Genomic DNA, 16301 nt, shown 5'->3' on the forward strand with positions numbered 1-16301 from the left:
CCGGTGCCTAATTACGAGCGTGAATCATCCTCTCCAGCAGCCAGGTGGAAGCTCTCTTGTTCGGGGAGGGCTGTTCACGGCTGGGGGAGGCCTGCTGGGCAGCCTGGAGGCGGAGGCTGGTGTTCTCAGCAACAGAAAGATCTTAAATTCCAAATTTCCAAAGGGAAGCTTTTCAGCTTCTGCTGCCCATGTGTGGTGGGCTGAACATACTCCCCCAAATTCACATGGTGAAGGCCTAGACCCCAGGGGATGGCGTTAGGAGGCAAGCCTCTGGGGGTGACTGGGGTCAGGGGAGGCCGTGAGGGCGGTGCCCGCGATGGGATTAGTGTCTGCGGAAAAGGGCAGTTCCAGAGCCACCTCCCCCTCTGCCATGTGAGGACGTGGCGAGCAGGCAGCCCTTCTGCAAGAACCCTGACCTCGGACAGCCAGCCTCCAGAACTGAGGGAACCCGGGTTGGTGAGCCCCAGCCGCAGTCAGGCGGCTCCTGAGGGGCACAGAACACAGTGGGTACCAGGGGCCATCCATTCTGCTCAGGAACTGCAGCCTCCAAAGTCTGCGTGTAATTTTTTTTTTTTTTTTTTTTTAAAGATTTTATTTATTTATTTGACAGAGAGAGACAGCGAGAGCAGGAACACAAGCAGGGGGAGCGGGAGAGGGAGAAGCAGGCTTCCTGCCGAGCAGGGAGCCAGATGTGGGACTCGATCCCAGGACCCTGGGATCATGACCTGAGCCGAAGGCAGACGCTTAACGACTGAGCCACCCAGGCGCCCCGCGTGTAATTTTTTTTTTATGATTTTATTTTATTTATTTGAGAGAGAGAGATCACCAGAAGGGGGAGGGGCAGAGGGAGCAGCAGACTCCCCGCTGAGCAGGAAGCCTGACGTGGGGCTCAATCCCAGGGTCCTGGGATCATGACCTAAGCCAAAGGCAGATGCTTAACCAACTGAGCCACCCAGGCATCCCCCAGGTCGCATGTAATCCTGATCTGGCTTTCTGGAAACTGAAGGACGGCCGTGGCTTGGCAAGCTGTCGGCTTGGCAGGTACGGGGCCCAGTGGCCAGGGCAGTGCACTGTGCAGATGGGTCTGTTCCCTCCCTAGATGGACCAGAAGCCCCTATGCCAACTTTGTGAGGAGATGTTTTAAAACACAGGGAGACCAGCTCCTCTAACAAAGTAATAAAACCAAGGTGGTTTCTTTCCCCGGGAATGGAGTTCAAGACATCTGTGCCCTAACAATCCAGAACTTACGCTATGGCTGAATGCGCCAAGCTGTTCTTACTTCAGGCCCACAGGACTTGCAAGCACGCAGGAAGTGGAGTGCACCGTTTGGGGTGGTGGCCCGGGCCCCATGGCTGCCCCTCCTGAGGCCCCACGTGGCCCCTCGCAGCATGACTGCTCCAGTGGGCCTGTCCTCAGAGCTGCCACCCCAGCGGCAGCCACACAGAACCCTCTACGGGAAGCACAGGGACGACAGCTGGGCAGACAGTGGGACACCACATTCCCAGTGTGAGGAGACGTCTTACTCGCAAAAGAGAGGAAGACCAACACGCAGAGGGGGGCAGACCGAGGCAGTCCCCTCCCACCCAGATGCACTCCGTGTGTCCTGCCAGCCTCGTGCTTCCTGGCGGAAGCTCCCTTATGTCGGGTTTCTGTCACCGCAGCGAAGAGCCCGACAAAGACCAGAGAGGAGCTCGCATCACACACGTGGCACAGGCGAGGACCAACCGCTGGGGCTAAGCCTCAGGTGCGGAAATCCACCCTCTTCACGTCTCCCGCCGCTGCCAGCCGTCCCGCAGGGGGACACATCTTCTAGCACCTTCTCACCGGCTGGGGTGCCACACACCCACCCTCTGCCCCTGGCTTCCCGGTTGGACCAGCAGCTCTGTTCCTGTCCCGCTTCCCCACAGGTCTGATTCCATTTGTTTCTACTTCTCAACAGTGCCTTTTTTTTTTTAAGGTTTTATTTATTTATTTGACAGAGACACAGACAGCAAGAGAGGGAACACAAGCAGGGGGAGTGGGAGAGGGAGAAGCAGGCTTCCCGCAGAGCAGGGAGCCCGACATGGGGCTCGATCCCAGGACCCTGGGATCACGACCTGAGCTGAAGGCAGACGCTTAACAACAGAGCCACCCAGGCGCCCCAACTTCTCAAAAGTTCTGGTCCACCAACAGCACCTTTCTGGGTGGAGGGAAGCACCCCTGTTAAGGACTTACAGTTAACCTATCTGTGATCAACACTGGGCAACACAATTCCTCCAAAAGTTAGTGACTTCAAAAAACGTTTTAAGGCCGTAACAACAAGGGGATCCATTTGCCATCACCCAGGCCGCATGCAGATGGCCCTGGAGGCTCCCTTCCCTGCTAACGCACCCGGGCCCTCACTGCCCCTGCGTGCACTTCTGTGAAATTTCTTACCTCCTTGACGATTAAATCTATACTCATCTCAGCACAACCACCTCTAAGGAAGTTGGAAGCCATCTGGGGCTTATCAAGCCTTAATGAAAGACAAATGTTTTGGGGCACCTGGGTGGCTCAGCCGGTTAAGTGTCTGCCTTTGGCTCAGGTCCTGATCTCAGGGTCCTGGGATCGAGCCCCACGTCGGGCTCCGTGCTCAGCAGGGAGTCTGCTTGTCCCTCTCCCTCTGCTCCTCCCGCCTCGACATGTGCTTGTGACCGCTCTAATAAATAAATAAAATCCTTTTAAAAAGGACAAACGTTCCCTCCCAGTCCTCCGCTGCCCACCACCAGCTCCAGCAGTGCAAGAAGGTGTGGACGCCTGGTTTCCCCGAGCCCATGCGAAGCGGAGCGTGGGGACATCTGTGTGGTGGGTACCGTGGTGTGGGGAAGACAGGAGGCCTGTCAGGGGTGAGAAACAGCCAGTGTGAACCCCCTGAAAGAACCTGCTGAGCCGCAACAGAAGCCATACAAGGCTGAACCCGAGATTAAATGTGAGCTTTGTATGTAATAAACAGAGTCACTGTCTCATCCTGGCAAGATCAGAATTGAATGTTTTTATATATTTTTTTTTAATTAAAGATTTTATTTATCTGAGAGCGAGCGAGAGAGGGAACACAAGCAGGGGGAGTGGGAGAGGGAGAAGCAGGCATCCCACTGAGCAGGGAGCCCGATGCGGGGCTCGATCCCAGGACCCTGGGATCATGACCTGAGCCGAAGGCAGATGCTTAACGACTGAGCCACCCAGGCGCCCCAAATGTTTTTATATTTTAAAGCGCTATTTTGAAGTAAGAATTAAATCCGGTAGCCTATTTTCTTAACCAAGGCTCAGGATACGTGGCCTGTTGTGGAGGCAGGACGAGGTAGGAGAAACGTCGTGAGATCCGCTGAGAAGCAGCCAGCGCCGCTCGGGCTCTTCCCGCGTGTTACTCCAGCAACACTTCGGATGCACTTGCCATGCTTCCCGCACTTCTGTGAGCACTCAGCTAGGCCTGCGGCACCTGGGGGACTCAGTCCGGTGAGCATTTGACTCTTGATTTCGGCTCAGGTCATGAGCTCGGGGTTGCGAGATCGAGCCCTGTGCCAGGCTCCGTGCTAGGCGTGGGAACCTGCTTAAGATTCTCTCCCTCCCTTAAAAAAAATACAACAAAAAAAAAACTCCATTAAAAAAAGTCAATTAGGGGGCGCCTGGGTGGCTCAGTCATTAAGCGTCTGCCTTCGGCTCAGGTCATGATCCCAGGGTCCTGGGATCGAGCCCCATGTCGGGGTCCCTGCTCCGCGGGAAGCCTGCTTCTCCCTCTCCCATTCCCCCTGCTTGTGTTCCCTCTCTCCCTGTGTCTCTCTGTCAAATAAATAAATAAAATCTTTAAAAAAAGTCAATTAGGATTTTTAGTTCAGAATGGTAAGTTGATAGTTGGGAACTCTATTATTTGAAGGGCAGAAATAGCAAAATACATGCAAAACTCTGCCTGGTTTAATTAGCAACAATCACTGAAGCATCTGGCTTCTCAGAGGCGGTGGGGACCCTCCTCCCTCGCCAGCTTCCTCTTCATCCCCGCACAGTCGGGGACCGAGATGGTGGCAAGGAGGGGCATGAAGACCAGAGGGAGGAGAGGACCCCACTGACTCAGGAGCCGTGGACAAGGGCAACCCCGGAGTGAAAAAGCAGGCACCCGGGAGCCTTACAGACCAGATTCCAAACAGGGAGAGTATCTTGGGGTGAAAGGGTGAATCTGGATCCAGACCCAAGGCTGACAAGTTCCTGGATTATTTGTGCCTGCCTCTTCATCAGGAACACCAAGGCATGGCCCGAGACCTCACTGGCCCTGTTCGCAGCGGCCTTTAGCCTAAGTCGGAATAAGGAAAACACGGAGCTTTCTTACGACGCCAGCACACAGACCAGCGTGAAGCTACAGGCAGGCATGTAATGCGTGCACACTGACCGATCAGTGTCCCAGCCATGTAACACCACGGCAGGGAGTGCTCCGCACCTTTAAAAAGAGGACACATTTGGGGTGCCTGGGGGCACGGTCCGTTGAGCGACCGACTCTTGGTTTCAGCTCAGGTCATGATCTCAGGGTCGTGAGATCAATCCCCACATCCAGTTCGCGCTCAACAGGGAGCCTCCTTGAGATTCTCTCTCTCCCTCTACCCCCAACCCCATGCTGTCTCTCTCTCAAATAAATTAAGCTTTAAAAAATAAAAATTTAAAAACGACACATTTGCAAAGCAACACCCATGGAGAGCTACCTTGTTCAGCAAGCAGGCCTCTCTCTCTCTCTAAAGTGATAACCACACAAACTTGACAGCAAAGCAAGAACTGTTCTACTGGGAAGACGAACATCTGTGCTCCCTGGGAAGATTCTGGTCTCAGAGCCCTGAAGGTGGTGACTGTACGAAGGATCCGTCCTCTCCCACATTCACCTCGGATGAGCGACCCGACCACGCAGGAGCGCCGCCCTCAGGAGGAGCCTCCCCGACTTCCCCGTCAGAGGCGGACACAGCCCGGGTCGCCCCTTACCATCCTCCTGCTACCTGCGCGCGTTCCAATCCTAAAACTCCGTTTACTGAATCGTCTAAAACGAGTTTCCTCCATGCCTCGGACACACATTCCCAAGGCCCACGCGGAGGCAATGAAAGGAATTTTAACATGAAGGTTTTTAATCCAGTTTAAAAAATCCTTAAAACAATCTGCCTTCAAAACATGAAATTGATTTGGGGTTTTTCTATTATTGTAACAAATCACGCAAAACTGTACCTCATAATTGTTGAGGAAAAAGATAATGTATTAATTTTCCTATTAAAATCAAAAACTTGGATGTAGAAGAGTTAACAGGGAAATCAACTTAGGAATCTCAGTGAACAACACCAACGCAGGTAAAATATAAATTCATCACATACATGTGCGAACCACCACGACCGTGATGAACAAGGCCTGCAAGCCAAGGGTATAAAATTAGGGCAGCTACTTTGTTCTGAACAAGAAAGTGGCGTGAGCGACTCCGAGCACCGCCCCACTAGCAGGAGAGACCTCGCCCCCGACAGCACGCCCCACCCGGTGCTGGGAGAAGTGTCTTCTGTCTGGCCGGCCCTGTTGTCCCCTGCGACACCTTCTTACAAGGCAGGCACCGCGCGGGCAGACGGCTGCTTACGGTCGAAGAAACGGGTGCGGGCGGAGCAGCCCCGCACTTAAACGATCGGGGAGACGACTCTCATTCGGGCTGATCTTGAATTAGGTAAGATGAACGTGGTTTGTCCACAGTCCCAGAGTTGCTTCCACGTAAAAATCACTCTTGTAATACAGCTCCTTCCATCACACACACCGATCGAACCGCCTCGCCCAGACAGCGCACCAGCCCTAGTCTCCGGAGTGAGAGGAGGAGGAAGGACCGGCTCCGCGGGGGTTCAGGACGCTCCCAAGGGGAAGCGCCGGGAGCCCGGGCGCCGCTAGGCTGTCTGCGCCAAAGACGCCACGTAGCGCCCCCGAGCCTCGAAGTGGTCCGCGGGCCGGTTGTACGCCGTCCACACGGGATCTCCCACGAACAGCCGCATGGCCTTCACGTAGTTCTAGGAAACAGACACACCGGATGTGAAGCCCGCCTCCGACATACGGTCGTGGCCGTGTTCGTGGCCCCGGCCGCGCGCCTCGGCGACACGTCACCCCGCAGACCGCGGTGTCAGCGGCCGCGGCCGGAAGCGCTCAGGCTCAGACAGCGCGCCTCTGCCGCGGGGGTTCGCTGCGGAACCCCACTGTCTGTGACCCGCCGTCTGCGCGGACAAGCGCGGACCCGCCCGCTCCCGGCCGCGGCCTTCGTGCCCTCCTCACGCTCAGCGGCCCTCGGGCTGCTGCACACCGGGAGGCCGGCGCGGCATCGCCCCTCAGAAGTGAAAACGAGGGGCGCCTGGGGGGCTCCGTCGCTGAGGTTCTGCCTTCGGCTCAGGTCACGATCCCGGGGTCCACGGACGGAGCCCCGAGGCGGGCTCCCTGCTCCGCGGGGAGCCTGCTTCTCCCCTGCCTGCCGCTCCCCCTGCTGTGCTCCCGCTCCCACTCCCCCTGCTTGTGCTCGCTCGCTCGCTCGCTCTCTGTCAAATAAAGTCTTACGAATAAATAGAAGGTGCAGAGCTTTCAGCCCCGTTTCCGCCTGTAGGAGTCTGTCCTATGCGCGCTCACACGTGACAAGTGACAGAGGCATGCGCTCCCGGATCCCGGCGCCGGGGACGACAGGAGGAGCCCGCACTTCCCGCACGCCCGACATGGGCGCCGCCCCCCGGAAGGGCTCCCGCCGGCCGCCCCGGCCCCGTCACACTCCAACAGCCGTCCTACCTTTTCATCCAGCGTGAAGCGGTGATAGATGCCCGCGGGCAGAGTGATCAGGTCTCCTTTCTCCATGAAAATGCGGATCCACTTGTCCTCCGCATCTCGCACGTCGAAGTACCCGCTGCCGTCCAGGACGTAGCGGACCTCGTCGTCCAGGTGCAGGTGCTCCTCGTAGAACGCCTTCCTCTGCGGACCGCGGGGACGGCGACTCAGAGCGGGCGTGCAGGTCCGCACGGCTCCGCGACAGCCCGAGCGCCCCGAGACCCGTGAGCGGCAGCCTTCTCCGCGGCGGGACGGTGACGACACGTACCGGAGCGGGAGCTCGGGCAGTCCGGGAAGCCCGTCATCAGACCAGCAGCGACACAGCCCTTCCGTGTGCCGGCGACATGCTCAGGGCCGCACACGGAACGACTCAGGGCACTGGTCCTCCCCCCGCGACCCTCGAGGGAACGCGCGGACAGGCCGGGCGCTCGCCCCACCTCCCGCGGCTCAGCGGCGCAGTCAGGGCTCCCACGCACATCCGGGCTCCTGCTCCCATCCGCCGCACACGGCAGCCTCACGGGCCTCACACGCACGCGCGGTCGTCACGGGCCTCACACGCACACGGTCATCACACGCCTTCCGTGCACACGCAGTCATCCCGCGCCACGCATGTGCGGTCGTCGCACGCACGCACGCACAGTTGTCACACGCCTTACGTGCGCGCGTGCAGTCATCACACGCCTTACGCACGTGCAGTTGTCACGCGCCTCAAACGCATGCGCGGTCATCATGCACCTTACGCACGCACACACTTGTCACACGCCTTACGTGCGCACGCAGTCGTCACGTGCCTCAAACGCACACGTGGTCATCACGTGCTTCAGATGCGTGCGCGGTCGTCACGTGCCTCGCACATATATACACACACACAGTCATCACACAGATCACACCAGGTCAGAAGCCACGTGTACACGTGAGGAAGGCAGTCACTGTTTCCAGAAACAAACACTTTCCATTTGTTCAAATCTTTTATGTCTTTCAAAAAGTCCTTATCCCCCTAAAATTGATAATAAAAATATTCAAATACGGAGAATAGTTGAAAGAATTTTACAGTAACCACCCCTGTACCCTTACCAAGATGCCATCATCGAACCGTCTCTACTCGCACTGTTAGTATCTCCCCAGCCCTCTGTGCCCCATGCAGGTGTGTTGCAGCTTTCCTTATTTAATGTTTACACATTTCTGGAAAATCCATAAATATCTGGAAAATGGCCACGTACAGTAAGAGCAGCACATTAACACCCGTCTTGAATGCTGGCAGGCTGTGGTGACGCAGGGGTCACGGCCCCCAGGAGGGGAACGATCCAGCCAACTACATTCGCATTACTCACGCACCCAGCAATCCCCTTCCCAGAACGGACCCTGAAGATTCGCCTCCGACTACATAAATATAAATTTGCACAAGGTTACTCTCTGCTGTAGTGTAAAACACCGGAAAGAACTCAGATGCCCAAACACCAGAGAGTGGCAGAATATTGAGGTCTACGAGCACCGCCATAACAAGACGCTAAGACAACCACTGTCGACGGGCAGACGGTGGGAACAGTGCAGTAAAGGTGGGGAAAGGGGATGACCCTTCTGGCAAAGTTGAGATTTTAGAACTTTGTTGGGTTTTACGTAATCATAAATAGGATAAGAGAAGCGTGGGAAGGAAAACTTAAACCATACTGACCTGAGTAATTTGTGACCATTATCACTTCACCCTGTCCTCAGTCTGAGAGAAAGACCTGCAAACCGGCCTCACACCCCACTCAGCAGGGCTGCCCTCTGCAACGGACGGGTGTAGCAGCCAGGCCGAAACTACTGTGTGTGCTGAGGGAAATGAGTAAGTATGTGGACACGATCGGGGGCCGGGGTCCTCACAGTGGGACAAGAGAGGGGCAAGCACTGAATGAGGGAGGATGAGAAAAAGTCCTGTGGAGTTGACCAGAATGAGAGGCATCAGCTCAAACCAACGATTTCTCTCTCTCTCACAGACACAGAATTCACTGCCCCATCTGCTGCAAGGACCTGGGGCAATGACCCCCGAGTAGCAATGAGGACTCCCGTCTGGGTTTCCAAGTACCAGTGACAGGTACCAGGAAGAGGGGCTGATTCCAGGGCGAGATCAGGGACCTGGAGGTGCCTGGCACAGGTGGGTCCAGCAAGTAAGGAGGTGCTCAGGAAAATGATGGGGATCTGCCAAAAGGACAGGAACCAGTTAGAAACGCTCCTACTTGCTAAGTCTGGGGCAATCCGAACATCAAAATTACTCACTGGCCTGTAATCCATGCCTGCCATGATTCAAGTAAGACTCTGTGAGCCCACACTGATGTAAACAGGAGGAACAGGCAGCTTTTCCTTACAGACGGAGGCCGATTCAATACTGGATGATAGTTAGAAGGTCACCATTTCTACCACCCTGATGGCGGTGACTGATTCAGGCAGGAACCATCAAGACTTACTGCAAACACTGAGTGAAAGTTTGAGAAGAAACAGGGTGTTCACAGACTCAAAGAAACTCTTCACAAATTTCTTATTAGTTATGAGGGGGAAATGGTAACTTCACATGAAGAACCCAATGAACATGAACTTAACCAAGTTTCCCATCAGCCAGGAAGGGTCCTCTGACACCACATGCCTCCCAACGGGGTGCACCGAGCAGACACAACACCTTCTGTGTAGGATTCCTGCCAAAAATGCATCACTTGAATCTAATCATGAGGACACCTAACACAGACATGACATATTAGAAAGTAAAGGTTTGTTTCAGAGAAACAAGAGAGATAAGCCTGTATCAGCGAGGGAGTTTTCCTCCAGGAGAGAAGCTATTCTGCAGGACTAGGATGATGGGGGAATATAATTACTAACATTAACAGCATCCGAGCCCCTTCGATGTAGTAAGACAAAGCACTGCTGGGGCGCCTGGGTGGCTCAGTCAGTTGAACGTCCGACTCTTGATTTCGGCTCAGGTCACGATCCTGGGCTGTGCGATCGAGCCCCGCACAGGGTTCCGCACTTACTGTGGAGCCTGCTTAAGATTCTCTCTCTCCCTCTCCCTCTGCCCCTCCCCATTCTCTTTCTCTTATGCATGTGCGCCTGTGTGCATTAAAAAAATAAAGAATAAAAACTAAACTAAAAAAAAAGACAAAAGCGCTGCTAAGAAGATGAGTAATCTAAAATTCATGGAAAAGCACACCATTTAAATCTGAGAGAATTCATGACCCGTTAGGGCATTTGGTGAGAAATGACTTCATCTTGTAAGGTACCGTAACACTCATGCTCTGACCGGCAAGAATAATTTGACAGCAATGACACCATGTGTGTATGTTTGCAGGGTCCGTGTTCTCATGCTGCTTTTGTTCTTAGTTCAGTGTGTTGGTATACCTGCCTGTTTCCTTTCTCCAAAACACACACAGAAGACATCCAAGCTGATGGAAGAACAGTCTGGGTGACTTTCCCTAGATCCATCAGAGGACTGAGGTCACAGGATAAAAGGCTCCCCTTAGCTCTGAGACAGAGGTGGACGCAGAGCCTCCTGGAGCAGGTAAACTGGTACAACACACAAGTGGTCATCCTGGCAAACTGCAGCAGGCTGAGTGTGCACCAGCTCGAAAGTGAAAAACTCCTGGGAGCCCAGTATTAAGGGAGCCCCACAGGTCTGTGGCTTTTATATCTAGAAACCCCACCAGGTTCTCATGATGAAGATCCCAGAAATAGCCTTTCACGTTGCAGGCAATGGGAGGGGAAAAGTAGCCATTTTTAAAAACTCAGAGAACATCCTGCATACCAAAGGCCAGTACTCCCAGGGAAACAACTGTACCAGAGCCTTATCTGACTTGCAAGAAGGCCACCTCCAGCCCCTCTAGCCCAAAGGGAGAATGAAAAGGCCACAACCGAAGAACTAAGCCCACTAAAAACTAGACTGAATCGTGAAATCACAAAGCACTTTTCCTCCCCGACAGCTTACCGCATGACAAGGCTTCAGAAGGATAATAGTGACTTAAAGCTCTGGAAGAACCATGAGACACAGAATCTATGTGAGGAAGAGTGCTTGGAGAAACAAAGACCTCAGGGGAGAAGAAAAACAAGGAAACTAGAAGAAACCAAACCCCTGACACCCGCAATAGCAAACAGGACTCCCACCCAGGTAACACAAACCCTCACACTAAAGGCCGACTTGCCTTGGTTCCTCTTAACAGACACTACACTCTGGCTTTAGCCAAAAATAACAGGGCATGTTAAAAGTTAAGAAAAAATCTGTCTCCAGAGACAAAGCAAGCATGAGAACCAGACAGGGATGTGACACACATTTCGGAAACTGAAGCCCAAGGTTACATAGCTAGTAAGTACTGGAGCCAGAATTTAAAGATTTTATTTATTTATTTGACAGAGAGAAAGAGAGCACAAGCAGAGGGAGCAGCAGGAAGAGGGAGAGGGAGAAGCAGGCTCCCCACTGAGCAGGGAGCCCAATGCGGGGCTCGATCCCAGGACCCTGGGATCATGACCTGAGCTGAAGGCAGACGATTAACCGATTGAGCTACCTAGGCGCCCCGAGAATCCCACTTTAAAATAAAGACACAAATAGGTTAAAAGCAAACTTGGAGAAAGATACACCATGTTAACAGTAATCAAAAGACAGCTCAGGGAACTATATTAATTTCAGACAACACAGACTTCAGAACAAGGAAAATCATCAGGGATAAAGATGGATGTCATGTAATGACAAAACAGTCAAATCTCTAAGAGGACATGACAATCCTGAACATGTATGCACCTAACAACAAACATCAAAATACACAAGGCAAAACTAACAGAATGAGAAGAACACATGAATTCACTATTTTAGTTGGAGATTTCAACACCACCCATCAATAAACAACAAGTTCAGCTTGCAGAAAATCAGAAAGGAACAGTTGTTGAATTGCACCACCGATTCATAGAATGAGTCAACCAACAGCAGAATACACATTCTTCTCAGACTCACATGGTGCATTCACGAAGATAAACTATGTTGTGGCCCATTAAAACCGCCTCAATATATTTACAAGGACTCAAGTCTTACAAAATATATTCTCTGATTACAGTGGAATTAAATTGGAAGGCAATAAAAGAAAAGTCTCTGGAAAAGTCCCCATATAATTAGAAACTAACACGTATCAAAAAACCCACATGGGTCAAAGAAGAAATCAAAAAAGTTAATTTGGAGGTATTCTGATGAAAATGAAGATCATTCAAAATTTGTGTGATGCCACAAAAGCAGTACTTAGGGGAAATCTACAGCACTAAATACCTACGTTTAAAAAGAAGGCTGCAAGTCCATGACCTCAGCAACCATGTTAGAAATTAGAAAAAGGATGGCTCAGTCAGTTTAATGTCCAACTCTTGATTTCAGCTCAGGTTGTGATCTCAGGGTCATGAGATGGAGCCCCATGTCTGGCTTCCTGCTCAGTAGGGAGTCTGCTTGGGATTCTCTCTTCCTTGCCCTCTGCCCTTCCTCCCCCCACTTGCATGCTCTCTCAAATAAATAATTAAATCTTAAAAAAAAAAAAAAGAAAAAACAAAGAAGCTTGTGTTTAATAAGAGTGAATATAACGATTCCCCTCTTCAAAGAATTTAGAGTTACCTTACCTTTTCTTCATAATTTGGTAGTTTATCCTTGCATATGGTTATTATGTCCATCCAGGAATAGTTTCTCTCTTTTCGGATCTTTTCTAATTCTGGATCATTCTCATATTTGTCAGCATCCAACTATTAGAGTTTAAACAACAACAAAAAGGAGGTCACAGGAACGCAAGGAAACAAAGAAGTGTTCTCTCTCTGGATCTCCAATATGATTGCACTCCAAATTTATCATCCAGTCCTCTGTCAATTGCAAACTAACCTTCCTTCCCCTCTTTTCCCTATTTCTCTGGAGGGTTTCCCAATTCTCCATTATAGCTAAGGAGAGTGCAGTTGTACTTAATTCTTGCCTCCCTTCTCCCCAGCAGTTCTTCCTGGGGGATTCTACATCCCCATTCTAGTCCCACTGCTAGGAGCCCAGGTGAAACATCCATGGCCAAGCCTGTCCAAGGTCACCAACCCCACCTCCTCCCCAGTCCTGTTCCTCCAGCACCAATCCTCTGCAGGTCTAACTGGTCCCTCTATGGCATCTCTTTGGTCAGCTGTTTCCCTTGGCTGAAATGACTGATGCTCTGGAAGCCTACAAATAAAACCCAAGTTCATTACACTGGTATGAGAAGCCTTCCATCATGTGGCCCCAGCTGCCTTTTCTACTCCTCTGTCCCTATCACCTGTTTTTTTAAAAAAATCTACATTCTAAACCAAATAGGATTATTTGCTACTCTCCAAAAGATGCCTCACATCCCCACATCCTTGCTCCTGACAGCTTCCTACACCTAGAAATCTCCTTCATTATTTTCATTTATCACAACCCTCTCTCTTCTTCAAGGTCCCATTCTAACACGTTTGTCATGAAGCACTCCCCTAGGACCCCAGCCAGAGTTATTTGCACTCCTACTTCAAACTATTGGCAACGAATTTAGCATACCTTGCATTATGTTGCGATAAAATGCACATTTTATCACAACTACTGAACAGCAAACTCCAGAATATCTTAAAATACTGGTCATCAACACATTAAGTTCTACAAAGATGACTCCCAAAATTATCAAATCCACCTCATGATATGCACAGTACTGCTCCACACTAAAACAATCTAACTTCAAATGATGTGTATGAGACAGAGCTTTTTATCACTCTGCTGTGTCACTGATACCAGATATGAAAAAATGCTCCATTTGTTCCCACTGACCAAGAACAGTTATTACGAAGGAAGTGTTTAGTAGAGAAGTCCTCTTAATGGCAAGAAGGCTAGCCCTGGCTTCATTTCCGCCCACCGTGAACGAAAAGGAACCCTGTTTACAACGGAGCCAGGGGACCAGCAGGGGTAGCCCTTACACCCAGCGCTGTGGGTCAAGGGCCGACCCAACAGGAAAAGCCCCACCTGGCAGGTGGATGCCACTCTACCACAGCAGGAGCAAGGAAGGGTTCCTCTGCCCAGCAACAGCCCAGCTAAGGAGAAGCCACTAGTCCAGCGGACTTGTTATAACAGCCCACCCAATTCCACCCCCCATTTTTTAATGAAAGATTGTTCATTTATTAGGGGGCCTTGCCTATGGTTTTTGCTGTGGTTTGCTTATACTGGATTGCAATTCTCTGCTATTCCTAAATAAACCCATTTTTGCTGGTGAAATAACTGGCAGCTTTCTTTCTTTTTTTAAAAGACTTTATTTGAAAGCGAGAGGGAGAGAGCACAAGCAGGGGCAGCGGGAGAGAGAGAAGCGGACCCCCCACTGAGCAGGGAGCCCGAGGCGGGGCTCGATTCCAGGACCCCGGGATCATGACCCGAGCCGAAGGCTCACCGCTTCACCACTGAGCCCCCCGGGCCCCGGTGGCAGTTTTATCTAGAAAGTTAACACTAGGGGCGCCCGGCTGGTTCAGTCGGCAGAGCCTGCGGTGAGTTCAAGCCCCACGTTGGCTGTAGACATTACTTAAAAATAAGGGAGGGGGAAATCTTTAAAAAAAAAAAAAAGTTAACACTACTCAACCAGAGGTACCATGGAAAACCGTCTCGCGTCTCCTCTGAGAGAGACCAGACGAGGTCTAAAGAGCCGCTGGGCTGGAACATTCTCTGAGCCTGTCTCATGGGGGAAAAGCGCGGCTCCGCGCACACCGGAGTTCACTCCACTCTGGCCCCAGATGGAGCCAGCGCCTTGGGAGCGGACATCACCGCGGGCTCGGGCAGCGGGGGCCCTGCAGCCGGCGGGGGCGAGGGCGGTCCCACGCGAGGAGACCCTCACCCCGCACCGCTGCGCGCACCTCGCCCGAAGAGCGCACCTGCCGCCTGCGGAGGAGGCCGGCGCACCACGGGGCACCGCACAGGGGTCCTGGGGACGGTCTCCAAGGTCTCCCAGGTCTCCCGCCCCGCTCTCGCCCCGCATAATCCACTAATAATGTGCCCGGCGCGAAGCCACCCGCGTCCTCCCGGCGCACCGCGTCAGACCACACACCCCGGCCCGGAGGCCATCTCGGGTGCCCGATTCCCGGCCCCGCCTGTCTGCAGGGCACGCGCACGGAGGCCAGGCCGCCGACCACAATGCTGAGCATGCGCACGGCGCCCGGAACGCCTAAAGCCGGGCAAGCGCAGCATGCCCCGGACGCCGACCACCCGCACCCCTACTGAGCATGCGCACCGCTCCCAGGGGGAGGGGTCCCGGCGCCGCCGACCACCCGGCCCCCCTACTGAGCATGCGCACCGCTCCCAGGGGGAGGGTTCCCGGCGCCGCCGACCACCCGGGCCCCTACTGAGTATGAGCAGCACCATTCCCCACCCCCCACCCCCGGCCCTGTCCCGGCCGCGGTCCCCACTCGCTGCACGTTGGGGTGTGCAGGGAGCACGGGGGACCCGATGGGGGGACTGCCCCCGCCCCTGCGTACCTTCCAATAAAGAACCCCGAGCCGGCGCAGCTGCTCCAGGCCGACCGGGCGGTTGGGCTCGGCGCGGTGGGGCCGCCTCGGGTCGTCGGCGGACTCGTCCATGTACCAGGCCTCCACCATGGCGGAGCCGGGGCGCCGCGAGCACCCCCTGCACGCCCGCCCGGCCCCCGCCCCTGACCCTGGCCCGCGGCTTCGGGAGGCAGCGGGGGAAGAGCGGGCGCGCCGCGCGGGGAGGCCCTTATCCCGGGGCGGCGGGGCGGGGCGGGGCCGGCGCTCCCGGCGGGGGGAGGGGCGGCGGGACCGGGGGCAGCTGCGAGGGGGAGGGGCTCAAGGGGGCGGGACGGAGATGGGGGAGCAGCTGCGGGGAGGGGGGCCCAGAGGTCATCTTGACTGGAACAATCTGGTGAAACAAGCAATACTGACGTGAAACAATTTATACTTTAGAGGACGGAGATTAAGTGCCACCAAGGAACCCACGCCACCCATGTGGGGCACAGCGTGGCTTCAGGTCAGGTCGCGTCACCGCAGAGGACCCAGGTGTCACTCAGGGTGGCATACCGCGTCCTCTCCATTCCCCCCATCTTTGCAGTATCAACAGTCTGCTCTGCATCTCCCTTCCCCATATGGCGGGTTATGTTCTAGGGGAGGAAAAGCAAGCCTGCCCTTCCCATTCCTTGAATTGGTCATCTGTTTAGCAGATTAGGAAAAAAAGGTTCATTTTTTCAAAGCAATCAACCAGAAAAGATCCGATCATCCCGCCATCCGGCACAGCCTCTACAGGGAATCAAGTAACTGGGAAGCCCATGGGACAGAAACTAGACCAAGCCGGCCCGTCTCCGGAGCCTACAGCCCGCTCTGAGCTCCAGGACACTGTGCGCGAAGCACACACACCCTGCGTCGGGTCTGCTGCTGCACTCCCACCTCTCCCTCTTCACACGCGTGGCCAGCTGCTGCTTGTCCCCCAGGGGACACCTTCCACGTCACTGCCCATCTCCTGTGCTTCATGACAA

At 53.7% G+C, this 16301-nt stretch overlaps 1 protein-coding gene across 1 annotated transcript; it reads right to left on the bottom strand.

The window, feature by feature from the left end:
* Window positions 1–3821: 3821 nt before the first annotated feature.
* On the bottom strand, window positions 3822–15539 carry ADI1 (acireductone dioxygenase 1). The gene is made up of 4 exons (XM_032430107.1): window positions 15292–15539; window positions 12424–12543; window positions 6778–6957; window positions 3822–6020 (listed from the first exon to the last, which is right to left on the bottom strand). The coding sequence occupies exons 1-4, from the start codon at window positions 15409–15411 to the stop codon at window positions 5901–5903; spliced, it is 540 nt and encodes a 179-aa protein (XP_032285998.1). The 5' UTR covers window positions 15412–15539; the 3' UTR covers window positions 3822–5900.
* Between the last annotated feature and the right edge of the window lie 762 nt (window positions 15540–16301).

Source organism: Phoca vitulina, unplaced genomic scaffold (assembly GCF_004348235.1).
Source record: "Phoca vitulina isolate PV1807 unplaced genomic scaffold, GSC_HSeal_1.0 scaffold42, whole genome shotgun sequence".
NCBI classification, from domain to species: Eukaryota; Metazoa; Chordata; class Mammalia; order Carnivora; family Phocidae; genus Phoca; species Phoca vitulina.